This window comes from Cavia porcellus, unplaced genomic scaffold, assembly GCF_034190915.1.
Source record: "Cavia porcellus strain 051 isolate PalLab524CR breed Dunkin Hartley unplaced genomic scaffold, mCavPor4.1 scaffold_16, whole genome shotgun sequence".
NCBI classification, from domain to species: Eukaryota; Metazoa; Chordata; class Mammalia; order Rodentia; family Caviidae; genus Cavia; species Cavia porcellus.
Window position 1 is genome coordinate 6,912,372 of NW_026947499.1, and position 18,916 is coordinate 6,931,287.

The 18,916-nt window shown below is 50.5% G+C and overlaps 1 protein-coding gene across 2 annotated transcripts; it reads left to right on the forward strand.

The window, feature by feature from the left end:
* Positions 1-1,641: 1,641 nt before the first annotated feature.
* Positions 1,642-14,409, forward strand: Rilpl2 (Rab interacting lysosomal protein like 2). Of its 2 annotated transcripts, XM_003462907.5 has the most exons (4): positions 1,648-2,041; positions 7,105-7,256; positions 9,266-9,379; positions 13,929-14,409. In XM_003462907.5, the coding sequence occupies exons 1-4, from the start codon at positions 1,709-1,711 to the stop codon at positions 13,957-13,959; spliced, it is 630 nt and encodes a 209-aa protein (XP_003462955.1). In that variant the 5' UTR covers positions 1,648-1,708; the 3' UTR covers positions 13,960-14,409. The 2 variants fall into 2 exon arrangements, with proteins under 2 accessions (XP_063081580.1, XP_003462955.1); XM_063225510.1 differs by lacking the exon at positions 9,266-9,379 and having other exon boundaries at positions 1,642-2,041.
* Positions 14,410-18,916: the final 4,507 nt, after the last annotated feature.

An 18,916-nucleotide genomic window follows, 5' to 3' on the forward strand; every position in this document is an offset into this window, starting at 1 on the left:
GATTACCTGGCATGTGAATATAATTATTGCCCTCGTTTTACAGAAGGGGAAACGTTGGGTTTAGGGGATTTAATCAGAGACCTACGTGTCCAGTTGTTTTAACAGGCAGTGGAGTGGGCAGGAAGAAGCATTTCACGTGGTGGACAATCAAAGCTGAGCCAAAGTCCACAAAGGCAGAGTCACAAGCCCTTGGAGAGCCCTCACCCTTCTCAGCATCGAGAGCCAGAGAACTCCCTGGGGCCTGTTCCGGGTCGTCACCCAGAGAACAAGGAATCCTGAGGAGGACCCTTGATTTTGAGAGAAAACCAGAAATCAAGGCAGGAAACTGAGGCAAAAAGTGACTCACCAGTGAGAATCCAGGCAGACTGGTGTTGGATGGAGCACCAGTCTGTTAGGGTTTTTTTGTGCAATTGAGGGGTGAAGAGATAAGAAGGCCCCTTTTATTCTTTGGTAGCGGGAATTAAACTCACGACTCCACCTTTGCTAAGCAGGCACTTAGGCCGCTGTGCCAACCCCCGACCCTAAGAAGGCCTTTACTGTGGGCACGGGAGGGCTGCAGGAGCTTGCAGGTTCCCTCTAACCAGGACAGCGGAGGTGGGGTTTTGTTAGGTCCAGCTGCAGGTGCAGTTTGGGAGGCAGGCAAGGTGACTTTAGCAGCTGATTGTGGGGAGGGTTGGGGCGCTGGAGAAGAGAAAGAGGAAGTTTATTTGGGGCTGAGGGGAGAAGAAAGATGGAGTTGGTATGCTTGTTGCTTTTGGCGATTGTTTTTTTTTTTTTTTTTTTTTCTACCGGGGATCAAACTCCTGAGCTGGCTCTTGCCAGGCAGGTGAGTATGCAGCTCAGCTACATCCCTGGCCTGTCCTTTTGAGACAGGGTCTTGCTATGCCGTTCAGGCTGGCCCTGGGCTCACTTTGTAGCCTAGGCTGCTCTTGAACTCACCCCAATCCTCCTGCCTCAGCCTCCTGAGTACCGGCTGATTTGGCAAATTTTATAGGGGCGGAAAAACCATCAAAACTGAGGCCCAGAGGATCAACTTTCTAAGACTAAGGCGCTGGTGTGCTCATTAGAGGGAGGAGCTGAGGAATCAGCAAAGTGAGTAGTGCGGGGAGATATTCATTCCTGCAGTGTATTTAGGTCACAGCAAAGTTAGATGCCACAGGCCCTGGTGACAAGTGTCCTGGGAGCAATGCCAGCAATAGCTGTTTCCTGTTCTGCCAAAAATGACCGTCCTCTAGAGACCCGGCTCCTCCCTCTCCCACCATGCAAGTTCCATTGTTACTTTGTTTTTACACAGCACCGAGCCTTCATACCAAACTGCATCCTCAGCCCTTTTAAAATTTATTTTGAGTTAGGGTCTTGCCAAGTTGTCCAGGCTGGGCTGGAACTTTCCGTCCTCCTGCCTCAGCCTCCCACAGTGCAGAGATGAGAGGCCTGGGCCACTACGCTTGGCACGATGCAAATTCTCTGGCTGGAAAGTTTGAGTTTACCAGGGGAAAAAAATCGAGTGTTTTTTTTCCCACCCGGTTTTCCCTAAGCAGCTGGAAACCCCGCCCTCGTCTCCATGGAGACGCGGGCGTTGCTAGGGGGCGGAGCTTGGAGGCCCCGCCTCCCGGAAAATGCAGCCTGGCATCTGATTGGGCGGCGGGCTCCGGAAAGTTTTGATGCCTGGAGGAAGTGGAGGCAGAGCGGCCTCGGGGCGCCGGGGGCCATGGAGGAACCGCGGGTGCGCGAGGAAGGCGAGGAAGAAGGGGAGGACTGCGAGGACGAGGCCGGGCCCGAGGGCGCCCTGGGCAAGAGCGCCCTGCAGCTGACCGCCGAGGATGTGTATGACATCTCCTACGTAGTGGGCCGCGAGCTGATGGCGCTGGGCAGCGACCCCCGCGTGACACAGTTGCAGTTCACAATCGTGCGCGTCCTGGAGATGCTGGAGACACTGGTGAGCGAGGGCGCCCTGGCAGCCGAGGCGCTGCGTCTGGAGCGCGACAGCCTGCAGCAGGAGGTGCGGGCGCTGCGCGGCCGGGCGCCCCCGGCCGGCGGCCAGGTGAGTGGGGAGAAAGGTCCTCACGTGCCCATAGTCCCCTGGCTCTCGGGAGGCTGAGGCAGGACGATCGCCGCCAGGTCGAGGCCAGCCAGGGCTACATGTGAGTGAGATCTAGTCCAGCGCGCACTACGTAGCCTGGCCGTGTCTCACACAAAGAAACAAACTCAGTGCAAGTACCCAGTCCTCAGATTAGAAACGTGTCAGAGGCTCCCACCCAGGCAGGTCCCTAAAACACACACCACCGGGTCCCTGCCGGGCTGCCTGACCCCAGAACCCAGTGGGACCTTGGAATCTGCATGTGTGACAGGCGCTCTCAAGAGGCTGCTGCTGCCTAACAGGTGTCACCTCGTGAGAAAGAGGAATTTGTGCCTGTGATCATGGAAAGATTTGTTCAAGGGCAGTAGTCACCATTGTGTCACACCGGAAATAACCCGTGTGCAACAGAAGAGGAGAGTTTTTTTGGTGGTTAATTTTGTTTTGTTTTCGTGCTGGGGATTGAACCCAGGCCTTCCCATATGCTAAGCAGCCACTAGCACTGAGTTACATCCTTCCTCTTTCTAGTTTTTATTTTGAGACAAGGTCTTTCTAAGATACCCAGACTAGATTCCAACTTGCAATCGTTCTGCCTCAGCCTTCTGAATAGCTGGGATTACAGGAATGTGCCATCTCCCCTGCCAGAATAGATTTGCAGAGTTGTCTATTTCTGCCCTGGAATTCTACACAACAATGAAAAACAGCAGAGCACTGACACACATACACAGTGGTATGCGTGAATTTCATGCGGGATGGGTTGAGAGAAGGAACCCAGGCACAGAAGAGAATCTGCTGTATATGTTTGTAAAAAATCAAGAATGGAGGGGCTGGGGATTTAGCTCAGCGGCATAAGCACCTGCCTTGCAAGCAGGCAGTCGTGAGTTCGATTCCCAGTACCAATAAAAAGGAAAAAGACAAAAAAAAAAAAATAATCAAGAATGGGGAAAGCAGTTTTAGTCACAAGGGGCAGAAAGGGAGGAGCAAGGGTACAGAGGGACACACAAAGGCATGCATGTGCTCTGTCTCACCTCATGGTGGCTATCCAGGTGTATAGCTGTGCTAATAAGCATCAAACTATAAACTCAGCACTGGTGAAACAACGAAGTTTGATTTTGTTCCACTCTGTAGTACTGGGGATTAAACCCAGGGGCTTGGCACTGAATTACAGCCTCAGAAGTTGCCACACTTCGTGATGGGGAGGAGCCCCATGGTCTGCACAGGGGCTGGGTGACGTCCATGAGACACCCAGTGGTCAGTGTCATTGGGCAGGAGATGAGATGGCACATTTTTCCCAGGGCCCCAGAGGAGGGAGGAGGCACTGGGCATGGCGGTGGATGCTTAGGATTCCTGCACTGTGGGAGGCTGAGGCAGGGGCATCACTTGTTGGAGCCCAACCAGCCCCTTGGTGAGACACTGTTTCAAAATAAAAAATAAAAAGGGCTGGGCCCAGAGGTCAGCCTGCAGGTCCTGTGTTTAGTGTCTAGGGCCAGACAAAGAATGGGGGCTGGGAAGAGGGCATGGACAGACAGAGCCAATTTTTTTTTTTTTTTTGGTACAGGAATCGAACTTATGTCCTCATGCTTGCCCAGCAGGCACTGTGCCACTGAGCTATATCCCCAGCCCAAGAGCCAACAGTTAGTGCCACCAGACAGTTCACTGAGATAGGCTGTGTTGGCTTTTGTTTTTGAATTATTTCTCTTTGTAGGAAAATCAGGCTGGGTGTGATGGCACAGAAAATACCCATTTTACAGAATTTACCATCTTCACCTTCTTCAGTGCACACACAGGTGCCGCTGATCACACTCCCTGTTCATCTCCAGAATGCATCATCTCGACAAACTGAAACCCTATTTCTCTCTACCCCATAGCTCTTTTCTACTTTCTGGGCTTCTGTTTTTGTTTTTAAAAGGTTTTCGTTTGTTATCTGTTTATTTTTGCAAGACTGGGGGATGAACCCAGGGCCTTGGCACTGAGCTCCATCTTCCGACCTTTTTAAAACAGGGTCTTGCTCAGTCACTGGATTGTCTAGGATGGACTCAAGCTTGTGATCCTCCCGCCTCAGTCTCCCAAGTGCCTAGAATTTCAAGAGTGCACCATCATACCTGTGGTTATTTTTTTTAAAGAAGAGACAGACATATTCCTGTTATTATTTTTTAAATTTTATTTAAAAGGAAAAAGAGAAAAAACAAAACAAAGCGGTGTAAGGGTTCAAGTAATACAGAACTACAAAAAAAAAAAAAAAAAAAAAAAAAAAACCAGTAAGAAATCACCAGTTAATAGATTACATATTATCATCTTAGAGATAGTTGCTCAAATCACGGTATCAAAGCATACAAAGTGGACATTCAAACAGAGAGACTGCAAACAGCTCTGTTCAATGATCCAAAAACATTAATATAGTCAGCTATTTAACACTCCTAAACACACTTGCTGTTGTATCCTTTAGAGTACTTTTTTCCCCCCTCTCTTTTTTACAACAAAATTTACACATTTTGGGTTTTATTACTCCTTAGTTCTTATTACTTTTTTTTTTTTTGGGGGAGAGAATAAAGTCAAATATGGCAAAACAAAGCTGTCAGTCAAAACCAAGGATAGACATAGCACATGATGTAAAACAGAGTACAAGGTTATCAACAATGTCTCGTTTTCTTAAAAAGAATTGTCTATCTCATTATATTCCTGTTATTTTTAAAATAATAATAATTATTATTATTTTGTCTTCTGAGACAGGGTCTCACTCTGCAGTTCAGGCTGCCTTGGGCTCACTTTGTAGCCCAGGCTGGTCTTGAACTCTCAGTGATGCCCTGGCCTCAGGCATGTGCCACCACGCTTGCTCATATTCCTTTTATATGTTATTAGTGTTTTGCGTGTCCTGGTGATGGCAGTGTCTGATTTTACTTGATCCCATCCTTGCCATGGCCTGAACCCTGTGGACTCCCTTCCCCCTCTCCCTTCCCCTCCCGCTGCCCATCCCTTTCCCCCTCTAAGGGGACGCCCTTGTCCATGGTCAGGGTCATCACTGGTATACAGCTCAGGCTGGATCTGCTCCCAAATCTTCTTCTTAGGATTTAGCCCCTCATCAGGCTGTCTGGCAAAAGCATCCAAAGCAGCTCTGGAGCCGGGCGTGATGGTGCATGCCTATAATCCCAGCACTCTGGAGGCTGAGGCAGGAGGATCACCATGAGTTTGTGCCCAGCCTGTCTCAAGAAAGCCAATAAATAAATAAATAAAGTAATTCTGTGTCTCAGATCCTGTCAGGAGGAGCCAGGATTTCAGCCTTCTCTGGTGAATTGCCCAAGACAGGAGCCATTTTCAGGGTGCAGAGCAAAAGCACCGTGGCATTTTGCCTGTGTCCGAAAGCAGCATGCTGACAGCTGTCCTGGGCCGGTGTCTGTCAGGCTGCTTCCTGCATAAAGGATGCGGCCATTTCAAGACCCAGCCGGAAGCATCTGTTGGCTTGGAGCTGGCTCTTCTCCTTTCACCTCCTCCTCCTCCTCCTCCTCTGTTCTCCTACCTGTTCCCTGGCACCAGGCGGTGGAGGTGATTGGTGTGGACTGCACCGCACTGTGAGCAGTGGCAGGACTGGCTTGTAGCAGCGGTAGGGCCGGCAGTGTCTGCTTCGCTGCCTTCTGAATTTCTGCCTGAATTAGCTCTGTTTAGTTCTTCAGTTATTTCTTTCAGTTTATTGTTTTTTTTTTTTTTTTTTTTTTTGTCTTTTTCGTTTTTATCGGTACCAGGGATCGAACTCACGACTGCCTGCTTACGAGGCAGGCGCTTATGCCGCTGAGCTAAATCCCCGGCCCCTCAGTTTACTGTTTTCAACTCCAAGTGTTTTCTATCAGTGTTGCCTGCAAAACTGCCCTCTCCTTCTGAAGGGCAGCTCGCTGTGCAGTAACTCTATCTGCCGCCTCTCCCTTCCGCTTCAGGGCTCCAGGCTCTTCGAGCCACCTCACTGGTTGTCATTTTGGACACCAGACAGCAGAAAATCATGACGAGGCGGACAGTGGTTCTAGGACAGAAGTGACACCATCCTGCACAGCTGGGCTGTTTTTCTTTTAATTTTAAAGTTGGGGTCTTGCTGTATTGCCCAGGCTGGCCTCAAACTCTTGGGCTCAGCTGATCTTCCTGCCTCAGCCTCCTGAGTCGCTGGGACTGTAGGCAGGCTCCACCATGGCTGGCTGGCTTTTTGTCTATGAGCACTTACTGGAGTCACAGTAATGGTTATTATTGGCAGGCTTATTTGGCTTAAGGCAGAGTCCTCAAGGTTCACCCCCGCTGTGGCATACCTCTGAATTTCTTTCTCTTTTCAGGCCCTGGGTGTACATCGTGTTCTGTTTGTCCAGCATTGCGTGTTGCACCCACAGCTGCGTCCACCTTTTGGCTGTCGTGTGCCATGCTAGTGTGAACATGGTTGACCGGCGCAGCTCCCCAATGAGACAGGAGACGCTCTTGTGGGCGACAGTTAACTGCTGGTTTATTTACAGGGGCTCTGGTTTATATATTTGGCCGTGACCAATCACAGGCTGCCACGAGGAAGCAGGGCGAGAATGGGACGCAGGCTCTGGCTACTATATCCAGCTGTGGCCAATCAGGAGTTGCCACAGAGTATGGAGTGAGCACGAAGTGCGCACGGGTTGGCTAATTTAAAGAGGGATGTAGCGCATTGCGGAAGCTGGCGTGGTCCTTAGTCCCGGGTGGGGTATGGTATGTTGAGCGCCTGCGCCCAACACATGGTCATGCAGACATCTCCTGGAATCCGTGCTTTTTAAAAAATTAATTTATTTTCAGCTCTAAGGACTGATTTTTGTTTTGTTTTGATACAGGATTTTGCTATGTAGTTCAGGCTGGCCTTGAACTTGCAGCAGTCCTCTTGCCTCAGCTTCCTGAGTGCTGGGATCGCCTGGCCCTTTTCTTGGACACATCTCTTAGAACTTTTTAGCCTTTATATTTGTGTGACTGTCTGCATCCCCAGCACTGCTTAGGCTGCAGCCTGCTCGGAGAAACCGTGTCAGTGGTGTCCTCTTTTCCAGGTGGACCTGGGGCCCGACAAGATGGTGGTGGACCTCACCGACCCCAACCGGCCCCGCTTCACGCTGCAGGAGCTCAAGGAGGTGCTGCAGGAACGCAATGCCCTGAAGGCACAGCTGCTGCTGGCCCAGGAGGAGCTGCGTGGCTACAGGAGGTGGGGAGCCTGGTGGGCGGGGCTACAGCGCAGCACAAGCTCCCCAGTTGGTCAGTCCATCAGTCAGCCATCGAAGAGGCGGGGCTTGGGAGATGCTTGGGCTCCACTAATATGGCGCTTGCACTGCCCAGGCTTGGCCAGACTCGGCCTGCTTTCCTCACTGGTTACTTGTTCCTAGGTTTCTTTAGTCCTTTTCCTGAATATCTCCTATGTGCTGGGCACTTTCTGGGCATTGAGGGCACAGCAGCGACTAAAACAGAAAGTAAAAGTCCTTGCTTGCCCAGTGCAGACCCAGGAAATCAAGCTGGGGACCTGGGAGCTGCATGTGATGGTGCATGACTGGCTGCACCCCCACACTCCAGGAGGATGAGTCATGAGCGTCTTGAATTCAACCCCAGCCTAGGCAATTTAGTGACTGGTGAGACCCCCATAATGAGAGTCAAACTGGGCTGGGGATGTAGCTCAGTGCAAAGGCCCTGGGTGCAATCCCCAGCACAGCCAAACAAACAAAAACGGAGCGTTTCGCCTCTCCTTCCTCTGACGGGCCCAGTGGGCAGGGGTCAGGACAGGAGTAAGCTGGGCTGCGGAGGCTGAGGCCGTAAGAGGCCACAACGCTGTGGTTTCTGGGCCCTTGGCTGCCACCTGAGACCATCGGGCTGTGTGGAAGGTCACAGAGAGGTGACGTGAAGACCTGGGTGCCCCTGGAGAGGTGCCCCTGGGTCCACAGGCTGCGGGAAACCAGAGCCCGCCCGGGCACCGGGGCCGCAGTGACACACCAGAAGGCGTCATGGCTTCTCCACTGCTGAGCTTTAGGGACAACAGGGGAGAGAAACTGGGCAACGCTACTTATCCCGGGACTGAACACACGGCCCGTGGTCTTCCACTGACCCGCGTCCTGGGCCCTCTTCGATTTTTATTCTGAGACATGGTCTTGCTCAATTACCTGACCTGGCTTCTACTTGAAGTCCTCCTGCCTCGTCCTCCTGAGGAGGTGAGGTCACAGGCACCCGCCACCTGCTCCCAGCGCGCTGGTATCATTTATACGGCACCAACCAAATCAGGAGGCCGCGCCTTCATGAGCCAGTTCACCTGATCACCTCCAAAGGCCCCGCTGTCCAATGCCATGTGGAAGTGAGGGCCCCAACACAGGCATTTTGGGGGGGTTTAATTCAGTTCAGGTGCAATGGTGCATACTTGTAATCCCAGCACTCAGGAGGCTGAGGCAGGAGGATCACCATCGGTTTGAGGCCAGCCTGGGCTGCTGAGTGAGACCCTGTCTCAAAAACAGTCAATTCAGGGCCAGAGACATGGCTTAGCAGCACAGTGCCTGCCTGGCAAGCGTGAGGCCCTGAATTCGATTTCTAGTATCAAAAACAAACAAATAACCAGTCAGCTCAGCAGGAAGCATGGTGGGCATAACTGACCAGCGGGCACACCACAAAATGCCTATTGCACTTGGGCTTCTTTAGATATCTTTTTTTTTTTTTTTTTTTAATCTTTTTCGTTTTTATCGGTACCAGGGATTGAACTCATGACCGCACACTTGCAAGGCAGGCGCTTATGCTGCTGAGCTAAATCCCCAGCCCCTAGATACCTTTTTTTTTTTTTTTTTTTTGAGACATGGTCTTGCTGTGTAGCCCAGGCTGGTCTCAAACTGATGGCGATCCTCCTGCCTCAGCCTCCTGAGTGCTGGGCTCATAGGCATGCACCATTGCACCCAGCAGGCAGCAGGTGAGGAAGCTGCTGCTCTCCTCACCATGTGGGCTGGGAAATGGGCTTTCACACTAGAGAATGTATATGCGTCTGTGCCAAGGCAGTGGGGAGCTCAGGTTCCTAGCCAGTTCCACAGCCGGGAAAGAGCAAGGCCCGGATGACAGAGCCGCTGGCCTGCAAATCCTTCAGAATCTGCTGCCTGCGTCACAGTTAAGCGTTAGGACCCTGCACTTCCGCAGTGGTGTAGATGTGAGACCTGCAGAAAAACAACCCGCTTCTTTGCCCTCCTTCCCCAGTGGCCTGATTCCCCCAAGAGAAACCCCGGATGGAAGACAAGCAAAAGAGACCAGTGTCACCAGGGCCAGAGGTCCCGAGCAGGGCAAGGGGGAGAGGACGATCATGAAGAAGCTGTGAGTCACCTGTGTCCCTTCTGCTGCTGAATGAGGCGGGCAGGGGCTGAGGGAGGGATGCTGGCAGGGGCTGGGGAGGTCTCCTCTCCCTGAGGCCAGCCTGAAGGGTTTCGCTGTGGAACCCAAGCTGGCCTCAATGGCACAGCAATCCTCCGGCCTCAGCCTCCCCAGGGCTGGAATTACAGTTTGTGCCATCATCCCTAGCTGTGGTCCAAAAGTATATTTTTTGGCGTTTTAAAAAATTTCATCAATATGTTATAAATCTACAAAATGATAATGTTTATCACAGGGAATTTACACCTGTACGTAGTTTGCTGCTTTTTCCATGCCCTTCCCCTCCCTTCAACCCCTCTCCCCCTCCTTACTGACAAAAGCTTCAGTTCCATTTTCTCCACCTATTTTTTTCTTGTCTCTTCTTTCAATCCTTCCCCCTCCTTTGCTCCTCCTCTCAGTTGAACATTTTCTTCCCATTTCCCAATATCTTTATACATTTTATACACTTTGAGACCATAATCTTAAGTGAAATAAATCAGACGTGTGCTAAAACGTTGCATAACTTAAATGAGAAATCCAACGTATGAGTAATTTTTTAAAAATGAAAGAATAGGAAATAGGGAGATAGAGCTTTTGCTTGCAAAAAAGCAAAGGGGACCAAGAGATGAAGGGGGGAGGCACAGGAGGAAGATGGGTTACACACTGCACGGCTCCCCAGGATGGATGTGACCACCGTGCAGGCCACTCATCAATAAATAAAAGATAAACAGAGAAATGGGGCTCCTGGCCCTGCCCCTCTCAGGACCCTGGCAGTCCCAGGGCTCTGTCCCCAGGGCAGGATCGGGGCACATGTGGCTGGCAGCTGCTGGTTCTTATTTTTTTTTCATGAGGATTGAATCCAGGACCTTCACATTGAGTGACATCCCCAGCCCTCTTAATTTTAATTCTTTTGTGGGGACAGAGTTTTGCTAACTTGCTGCATTGCCAAGGCCGAGCTCAAATTTGCAGTCCTCCTGCCTCAGCTTTCCTGAATGCTGGGGTCACAGGTGTGCTCCACCCTTCACTAGTTTGTTTGTTTCTTGTCTTGGGGTCTCACTGTGTTGCCCAGGTTGGCTCCAAACTCCTGAGCTGAAGCAGTCACCCCACTTTGGCCTCCTAGAGAGGTGGGATTATAGGCACCGCCACTTTTTCCATTGTGGGTTTGTTTTTTTTTTTTTTTTTTTTGTACTGGGAATTGAACTCAGGACCTTGTGCTTGCCAGGCAGGTGCCTGTGCCACTGAGCTACATCACTGGGTTCCTTTCCAGCATTTTTGCTTTTTTTTTTTTTTGGTCCTTGTATAAGGCATGTAAGCATTTTTGCTTTTTAAAAACTGTTTTTGAACTTCAGCAGTAGGGTACAGTGAATGATTTTTGCCTCATCCCACAGCCTGTGTTTGTTGGGGCCAGGCGGGCGCAGATTTTTGCAGGTGAAGCTTTGAGATTAAAAAAGGTATCTGCGGGGCTGGGGATTTAGCTCAGCAGCCTAAGCGCCTGCCTTGCAAGCAGGCAGTCATGAGTTTGATCCCCAGTACCGATAAAAAGGAAAAAGACAAAAAAAAAAAAGAAAAAGAAAAAGAAAAAAGGTATCTGTGCAAGACATCAGCAATACACAACAGCAAGGAGCAGAGCAGAGCACAAGAGCAACTTGCGTCTTTATTGTTTAATTCTTACACATGCTGTCATCACTTATTTACATTCCTGCATGCAGGCCTGCCCAGCGCATACGTGGTTGTCTCACGCTAAGTCACAGTTAGAGAAGCATCTCACTCTGCGCCTGTGTTGACAGCGGGTTCAGGTCCTCGGATGCCCCAGCTCTGAAGCTGTCTGGGGCAGTCCTGCCCAGCACCGTTAGTGGAAAACACCTTTCTTGCTCATTGTAATTTTTTTTTTTTTTTTTTTGAGATAGAGTCTTGGTACATAGTCCAGGGCAGCTTCAAATTTGAGGACTCCTCCTGCCCCAGCCTCCTGTGGGCTGGGATTACAGGAGTGCACCACATCCTGCTCAGTTTACGATCTGCTGGAATCCTTAGTGTTCACTTCCAAGGGTTTTCATCGTCTCAGAAGGAAAGTACACATGAACAATAATACTTTATTTTCCTTTCCTCCAGTCACTGGCTATCTTGAGTCTCCTTTCTGTGACTTGACCTATTCTGAGGTCATTTGTTGGTCTGCTTTCCTGGCTTCTGTCACCTGTGATTATGTCCTTAAGGGTCGTCCGTGATACAGAATGTGTTTGTCTCAAAAAATCAAACAGCAACAACAACAAAAACGAACCCAGAAAACACAGACAGGCTCAGGACACGAGGCCTGGGTTTTGGGCCAGGCAATGTGAAATAAAAAGCTGACCGTAGCGGTGCATACCTGTAATCCCAGCACTCAGGAGGCTGAGGCAGGAGGATTGCCATGACTTTGATGTCAGACTGGGCTACACAGTGAGTTCAAGGCCAGCCTGAACTATGTAGCAAGACCCTGTCTTAAAACAAAATACAACACTTTTTTTAAAATCAGTTCTAGGGGCTGGGGATTTAGCTCAGCGGCGTAAGCACCTGCCTTGCAAGCAGGCGGTCATGAGTTCGATCCCCGGTACCGATAAAAAAGAAAAAGACAAAAAAAAAAAAAAAAAAAAAAAAAAAAAAATAAAATAAAATAAAATCAGTTCTAAGTGCTGGGGGCACAATAGTTTGCAAGTCCCAAAAATTCTAATATGGACAACAGGACCGGAAACAGCAGCAGAAATAAAACCCACAGGCTAGTTCAGATCCCCTAAGTGACCGAGCATCCATAACGGCTGGGCTGCAGTCCTGGAAGGCCGCTGGAAGAGGTGACTTTTAAACTGAGCCCTGAAAGACAACAAAGGCTGAAGACAGGCAGGATGGGGGCGTGGAGGCCACAGATGGTTTAGGGAACCGGCTTCCTGTAGCTGGACAGCGTGGAGTGGAGGTGAGCGTGGAGAGGCCACTGGAGCCTGATAAGGTTTGGGGTCTTATTCAAAGTGGACAGGGGGAACACAGGGTTTTTATTCCCCAGTACTGGGGAACGAACCCAGGGCCTTTGCACTGAGCTACGCCCCCATCCCTTTCTAAAGTCGCTGTGTTTTGATTCAGCATCTCACTGAATTTCCAAGTTGCCCACACTGTGCTTGAGCTTGCAATCCTCCTGCCTCAGCCTCCAGTGGTGTGGGGATTATAGTCTGTGCCCCCACAACAGGCTCTAGAGGACTTCTTTTGTCTCTTCTTTGGATTTCGAGCCCAGTGTGGCAAAGATGAGAAGGCATGTGCTTGAGGCAGGCTGAGGATGTGTGCAGGGGAGACTGAGGCCCGGCTGGAGGCAGCAGAGGCAGGTGATGGGCAGTGGGATGAGGGGTACATCTGGGGCAATGGCGCACAGCCTGAGGTTTCTGGTGTGAACTGGGGGTGTCATTTCCCCTCAGGAACAAGTGGCTGGGGAGAAGCGTGTGTGTGGGTCTAGGGGACAGGGGCCAGCAGGTCCCCAACACCTGCATCCCATGCCCAGGACAAAGTGCCAGGGATGGGATCCAGGGCCTCTGCCCTGAGCTGCATCCTGGCCTTTGTTTATTATTCTGAGATAGGTTTTTGTCCAGGATGGACCTGAATTTGTGATCTCCCTGCCTCAGCCTCCCAGAATGATGGTATTATAGACATATACCCCCACTACAACCAGCTCTGTTTTCAAATTATAGATACCACGAAAGGTTATTTTTTCCTCTACCATAAATCCTCCTAAAATTTAAAACACAAACAAAAACAAATGTTGGACACCATCTGTTGGGACAGCACCATGACTTGTGTGGGTCTGGACCAGACTCCTGGTCACACAGCCCACAGTGCAACCCTGGGCTCATTGCTTAGCCTCCCAGGACCCCAGTTTGCTCATTTATTAAACATGAATCAGCCAGACGTGAGAATGCACACCTGTAACCCCAGCTATTAGGGAGGCAGAGGCAGAAGGGCTGCAAACTGTAGGACAGCCAGGCAGTTGGCAAGCCCCCGTCTCAAAAAAAGTAAACAGAAAGTTCTGGGCTGTAGCTTAGCCGAAGAGCACTGGCCTAACATACCTGAGCCCCTGGGTTAAATCCCTAGTACCTGAAGGGAATAAAAAGAGATATTAATAGTGTGCCTGTCCCCTAGGAAGCCATACATAATAGAAGGAAATCAATGATGGAGGAAGAGGAGGAAAAAGAAGTATGTGTTCATATACCAGCTCCCAAGGATGAATGCAATCATGCACTGCAAACATGGACTAATAAAAAGTAAAAAAGAAAAGTTTAGGGCCTGGCATGGTGGCACACACCTGTAATCCAGCACTCAGGAGGCTGAGGCAGGAGGATCACCATGAGTTTGAGGCCAACCTGGGCTGCATAGTGAGACCTTGTCTCAGCCAAAAACAAAAAAAGTTTGGAAACAAAACGAACGCATGAAGCTGAACAAGTACTAGAGTCCCTGGGCCTCACAAGCTGCCCACAGTTTGCTCACCCTGCCCTTTCTCTCCGCCCAGGTTCGCTTTCCGGTCAGGGAAGCAGACCTAGATGGAAGGCCAGTCAAGCAGCAGCCCTGATCAGAGGAGACGACATCTGCCTGGCACTACAGAGCCATCTCTGCCAGTCTCTGCTGCGCCCCTTGCTTGTCCCCGGAGTGCAGGTCCTCGTGTGATTCTCCTCGTGCAGACCTGGACCCCCCAGGGAAGTCTGTCGGGGGACACAAAGCATCGGCAAGGAGGCCTGGGAACAGAGGCAATGTGTGTGTGACAGGGCCACCTCTCGCCTGGCCGCCAGCCCTACAGCCACAGTGTGCAGACTGCCCTCAACACAAGATGGGGCAGAGAAAAGAAAAACAAGATAGTAAGAAATATGGCATTGACTTTGCAATGGTGATTTTGACTTCACTGATATTTAGTGAATATCAGATTCTGCTCTCCAGACTTGCTTTCCATGATCTTATATTAAAAGTCAAATGATTTTTATACTTTCTATAGCTCACTTAGTGGTCACTCTCTTTTATGTGTGCGTGTGTCATGCTGGAGATTAAACCCAGGGCCTTCACATTGAGTCATAGCCTCAGACAAGGCCTCCCTATGTAGCCCAGGCTGGCCTCAAACTAATGGCGATCCTCCTGCCTCAGCCTCCCAAGGGCTGGGATTACAGGCATGCGCTACTATGCCTGGCTCAAAAATTTTAAATTTTGAGCCAGGGTTTTGCTAAATCGCCCAAATGAGACTCGAACTCGCGACCCTATTGCCTCAGCTTCCCTGTGTGTCTCGCCGTGCCTGGTTTAGAGTTGCGATGGTGTATGTAAGGGTATTGTGTCCTGTATTCGCCACAGTCTAAGTGTCTGCACCATTGTATCTGTCCTATAAAAGGAAAAAGGACTGCAAAGTCCATGCTGCTGATTCTGAGGCTCACTTTGTTTTCATAATGTTAAGACACGAGAACAGAACGTGTGCTTGGGAATCAGGGATGCAGCAGACGGTGGGGGGGGGGGGGCGAGGAGCCGGGCTCCTCCTGGCCCGCGGAACGGACTCCTGGCACCAGGGCTCATCCGACGGTTCCCGTCCTAGTTACTCCCTCGAGGCGAGGACAAAATACCCGGGCTGCAAGCTAAAGGAGAAAAGGTTTACTTGGCTCACAGTTTACGAAGGTCTCCACCACAGAAAGGAAAACCTCAAGTCAACGCAGATGGGAAGCAGAGCCGGATCAGTGGAGGGACGCACGCACGCAAGGACGCACGCACGCAAGGATGCACGCACGCAAGGACGCACGCACTTGCGCCCTTCCAGGCCACGCCCCCGGCGACCTGCTGCTTCCCACCAGGGTTCACCGTCCAATGTCACATCAGCTATGCAGACATCAGTGGCTGATTCAGTGTCACACACCCATGATCCATGTTACACTCCCATGGGCCAGTGCTACACAACCACAGTCCACTGATACACTCTTGGTCCAGTGTCACACACTCATGTTCTACTGACACAAGCATGGTCCAGAGTCACATCCACCGTCCGGTGTCACACACCCGTGACCAGGTTACTCCTTAAAGCCCCACCTATGAACACATAAGGTTTGGAGCCTTAACAGATCTATGTAACTCGGGGAGTCTAGGACTTGTTCTGATCCCTCAATTTACTTCAGAAATAGGCTCTGGGGGTTTAAAGGACCCCAAGTGAGGCCACAGGGCTACAGAGCCAGGACGTGGCCACGCAGGGTGCAACTCAGCACTGTGTACCCTGCCTTTCCATCAGCACTGATGCTAGGACGCCGTTCCCGGAGTGCTATCGCCGACTGCCTCTGAGGTCCCTTTTTGGTTTTGGGTTTTCGAGATAGGGTCCCACTAAATGGCCCAGGTTGGCCTTGAACTTTAAATTATCTTCCTGCCTCAGCTTGCTGAGTGCTGGGATTACAGGGGTGCCCCACCATGCCCAGCCTTCTTAGGTACCTTACCCATGTTGTCTCCTGTGCATCAAAAAGGTGGGGCTCATGAATGTTTTGGCGTCTACCTCAGGCAGTTTAAACAGCCAGGGCTCCAGCTAAAGCATGCTCAAAGTAGGACTTGCCCTCAGCATGAATTCTACAACCCAGGCCTTGGCCATGTGCCACCATGGAAGGGAACAAGTGGTGTCTTCACAGGTCACTAGATCCAGGGCTCATGATTTCTAGAACCCTGCAGAACGCTGTGATTTAATGGGGGTAGGTGGGAGGAGTTTCTCACCTTGGAGGTAAGCACCAGCTTGGGAGGTAAACTATGCATCCCAGCTTTGCAACCACAGAAGGGACTGTCCCAGAGGCAGACCCCAGAAGACTTCCTGAGCCAGAGGTAGCTTCTGGCATCTGCGGATACCTGAACTGTCCTGCTGATTTCCATGTACAGAGCCCAACATGGCTATAATACAGATGTAAGAATATTGCATAGCTCTCGGCCAGTTTTTAATTCAATTTTTTGTTGTTGTTGGGGAAAGGGCCTCACCATGTATCCCAAGCTACCCTTGAATTCGCAGTGGTCCTCCTGCCTGTCTCCCAAGTGCTAGGACTATAGATGTGCACCAAACATGCCCGGCAATCAGCCTTTTTTTTTTTTTTTTTTTTGGTCTTTTTGAGACAGGTTCTTGCTTTGCAGTTCAGACTGGGCTTGAGCTCACTTTGTAGCCCAGGCTGATTTTTGAATTCTCAATTCAAACTCAGGAGGCTTAGGCATCCTGAGTACTGGGATCACAGGCATGCATCACCACACCTGGGTTAATCAGCCATTTTTATGGTTTCCCAACAACACATTCTCCTGGCCTGCTATGGTGGTTCACACCTGCAATCCCAGCACTAGTGAGACCTTAGAAAATAAAGAGGGGCCAGAGATTTAGCTCAGTGGTGCAGCACCTGCCTGACAAGCCTGAGGTCCTGAGTTCAATTTCTAGTACCCAAAAAATAAAAAATAAATAAAGAGCTAGGAATGCAGCTCAGTGCTAAGGCCCTGGGTTCAACCTCCAGAACCACACACATCAGATACCCTCCTGCCTTCTCCCTCAAGGAGATAGACAGGGCAAGAGAACATGCTTAAAAAGCAATGCCTGATTAAAACTGAGGTGGAACCAGCTGCAGTGATGCACAACTGTAATCCCAGCACTCAGAAGGCTGATGCAAGAGGATCACAGTTCGAGGCCTACCTGGGCTACATAGTGAGTTCAAGACCAGCCTGAACTACATGGTGAGACCCTGTCTCAAAAAAAAAAAAAGGAAAGATTGCACTCGGAACTCTACTTTTCTCCGCTGGAGTTCCGAGGACTGGCTGGAAAGCATCTCTTGGTGATTCACTGGGGGCAAGTGTGTCCCTGAAGGTAAATCCTGGAAGGCAAATCTCGGAGCCTTTTTGTGCAGAGGCAAAGCTGTGCACCCCAGCTCCAACTGTGCCCACTCTGGAAGGTTCCAGCCACAAATCCAGCACTGGCAGGGGATGGGGGGAATCGGGCTTGAAGCCATTTTTTGAAGGACCCAGGAGTGGTTGCCATGGCAATATCTTTTAAATGTGAACAAATTGGGCTAAGGATTTAGCTCAGCATTGTAAGCACCTGCCCAGCAAGCATGAGGTCGAGTTTGATTCTCGGTTCCAAAAAATTTTTAAAAAGTAACAAATTAATACATCAATTAAACATCAGACCTCGGAGGTTGTGAGCACTTGTAAATGGTAAATGGTACTGGGGGGCGGGGGGTGCCACACTGCTTGCTGTAAACCCAGCACTCCACAGGCTGATGCAGGAGGATGGACACAAGTTACAGGACGGCCTGGGCTACAAAGGGAGTTTGAGGCCAGCCTGAACTGCACAGTGAAACTTTGTCTCAAATAAATAATAATAAAACTGACCAAGCTTGGAGGTGTACACCTATAATCTCAGTACCCAGGAGGCTGAGGCAGGACAGCTGGCAGTCTGAGGCCAGCCTGAGCTACTTAGTGAGATCCTATCTCAAAAAAACAAAATGCAAATAATAAAGGGTAGTGAGCACCCAATCTTTAATCCCGTTAACACGGAACAGCAGGGACTGAGCACTACTATCATGCAAGGCACAAGTCTAGGTGCCTTCATGGGCTCGCTTTTCAGATCCTCACGTTGCCCCCAACACACTACTGCCTCCACACCACAGAGAAGGAAAGGACACCTGGTGACACAGCGAAGTGGCCTGGAGCCAGAGGTGCTGTTCTAGGGCCTGGGAGTAAAGCTGCAGGCAGCACTGTGCCCTCCAGGGTGATGACTGAGTCCCAGGATGCCTCAGAGGGCAGACAGGTGAGCCAGCTGCTCCTACTGGAGGGACAAGTTTCAGCTGTCACAAGGCGGACACTGTGGGAGCAGCTGCCAGATGTCTAAGCCGAGGGCGCCCCCCCAGGCGTACACCTGACAGAGCTGAGTCACTGAAGACCAAGTCTGCAAAGAACTGCCAAGGTGAATGGCAGCTGCAGCGGCTGACAGGAACTTCCCAAGGGCTCTGTCCACACATATCCACCTCCATCTCTACAAGTGCCCCTGACAGGGGAGGAAACTGAGGCATGAGCTTGCTGGTGACCTGCACTACATAGCGAGATCCTGTCAAAAAAAAAACAAACCAGCCAGGCACGGTGGCGCACACCTGTAACTCCACCACTTGGGAGGCTGAGGCAGGAGGATCGTTTCGAGTTCAAGACCAGCCTGAGCTCAAGGCCAGCCTGAACTGCATAGTGAGACCCTGTCTCAAAAAGACAAAAAAAAAAAAAAATCCCACCAAAAACAAAAACACCGAGCAGGGCACAGTGGCACATGCCTGTAACCCCAGCAATGGGGAGGAAGAGGCAGGAGGATTGCTGTGAGCTTGAAACTGGCCTGGACTACAAACTGAGATCCCGTCTCAAAAACATAAAGATTGGGGATATGGCTCAGTGGGATAGCACCCGCCTGGCAAGTGCAAGGTCATGAGTTTGATTCCTGGTACTGAAGGAAAAAAAAAAAAAAAAAAAAAAACCAACCCAAAGACC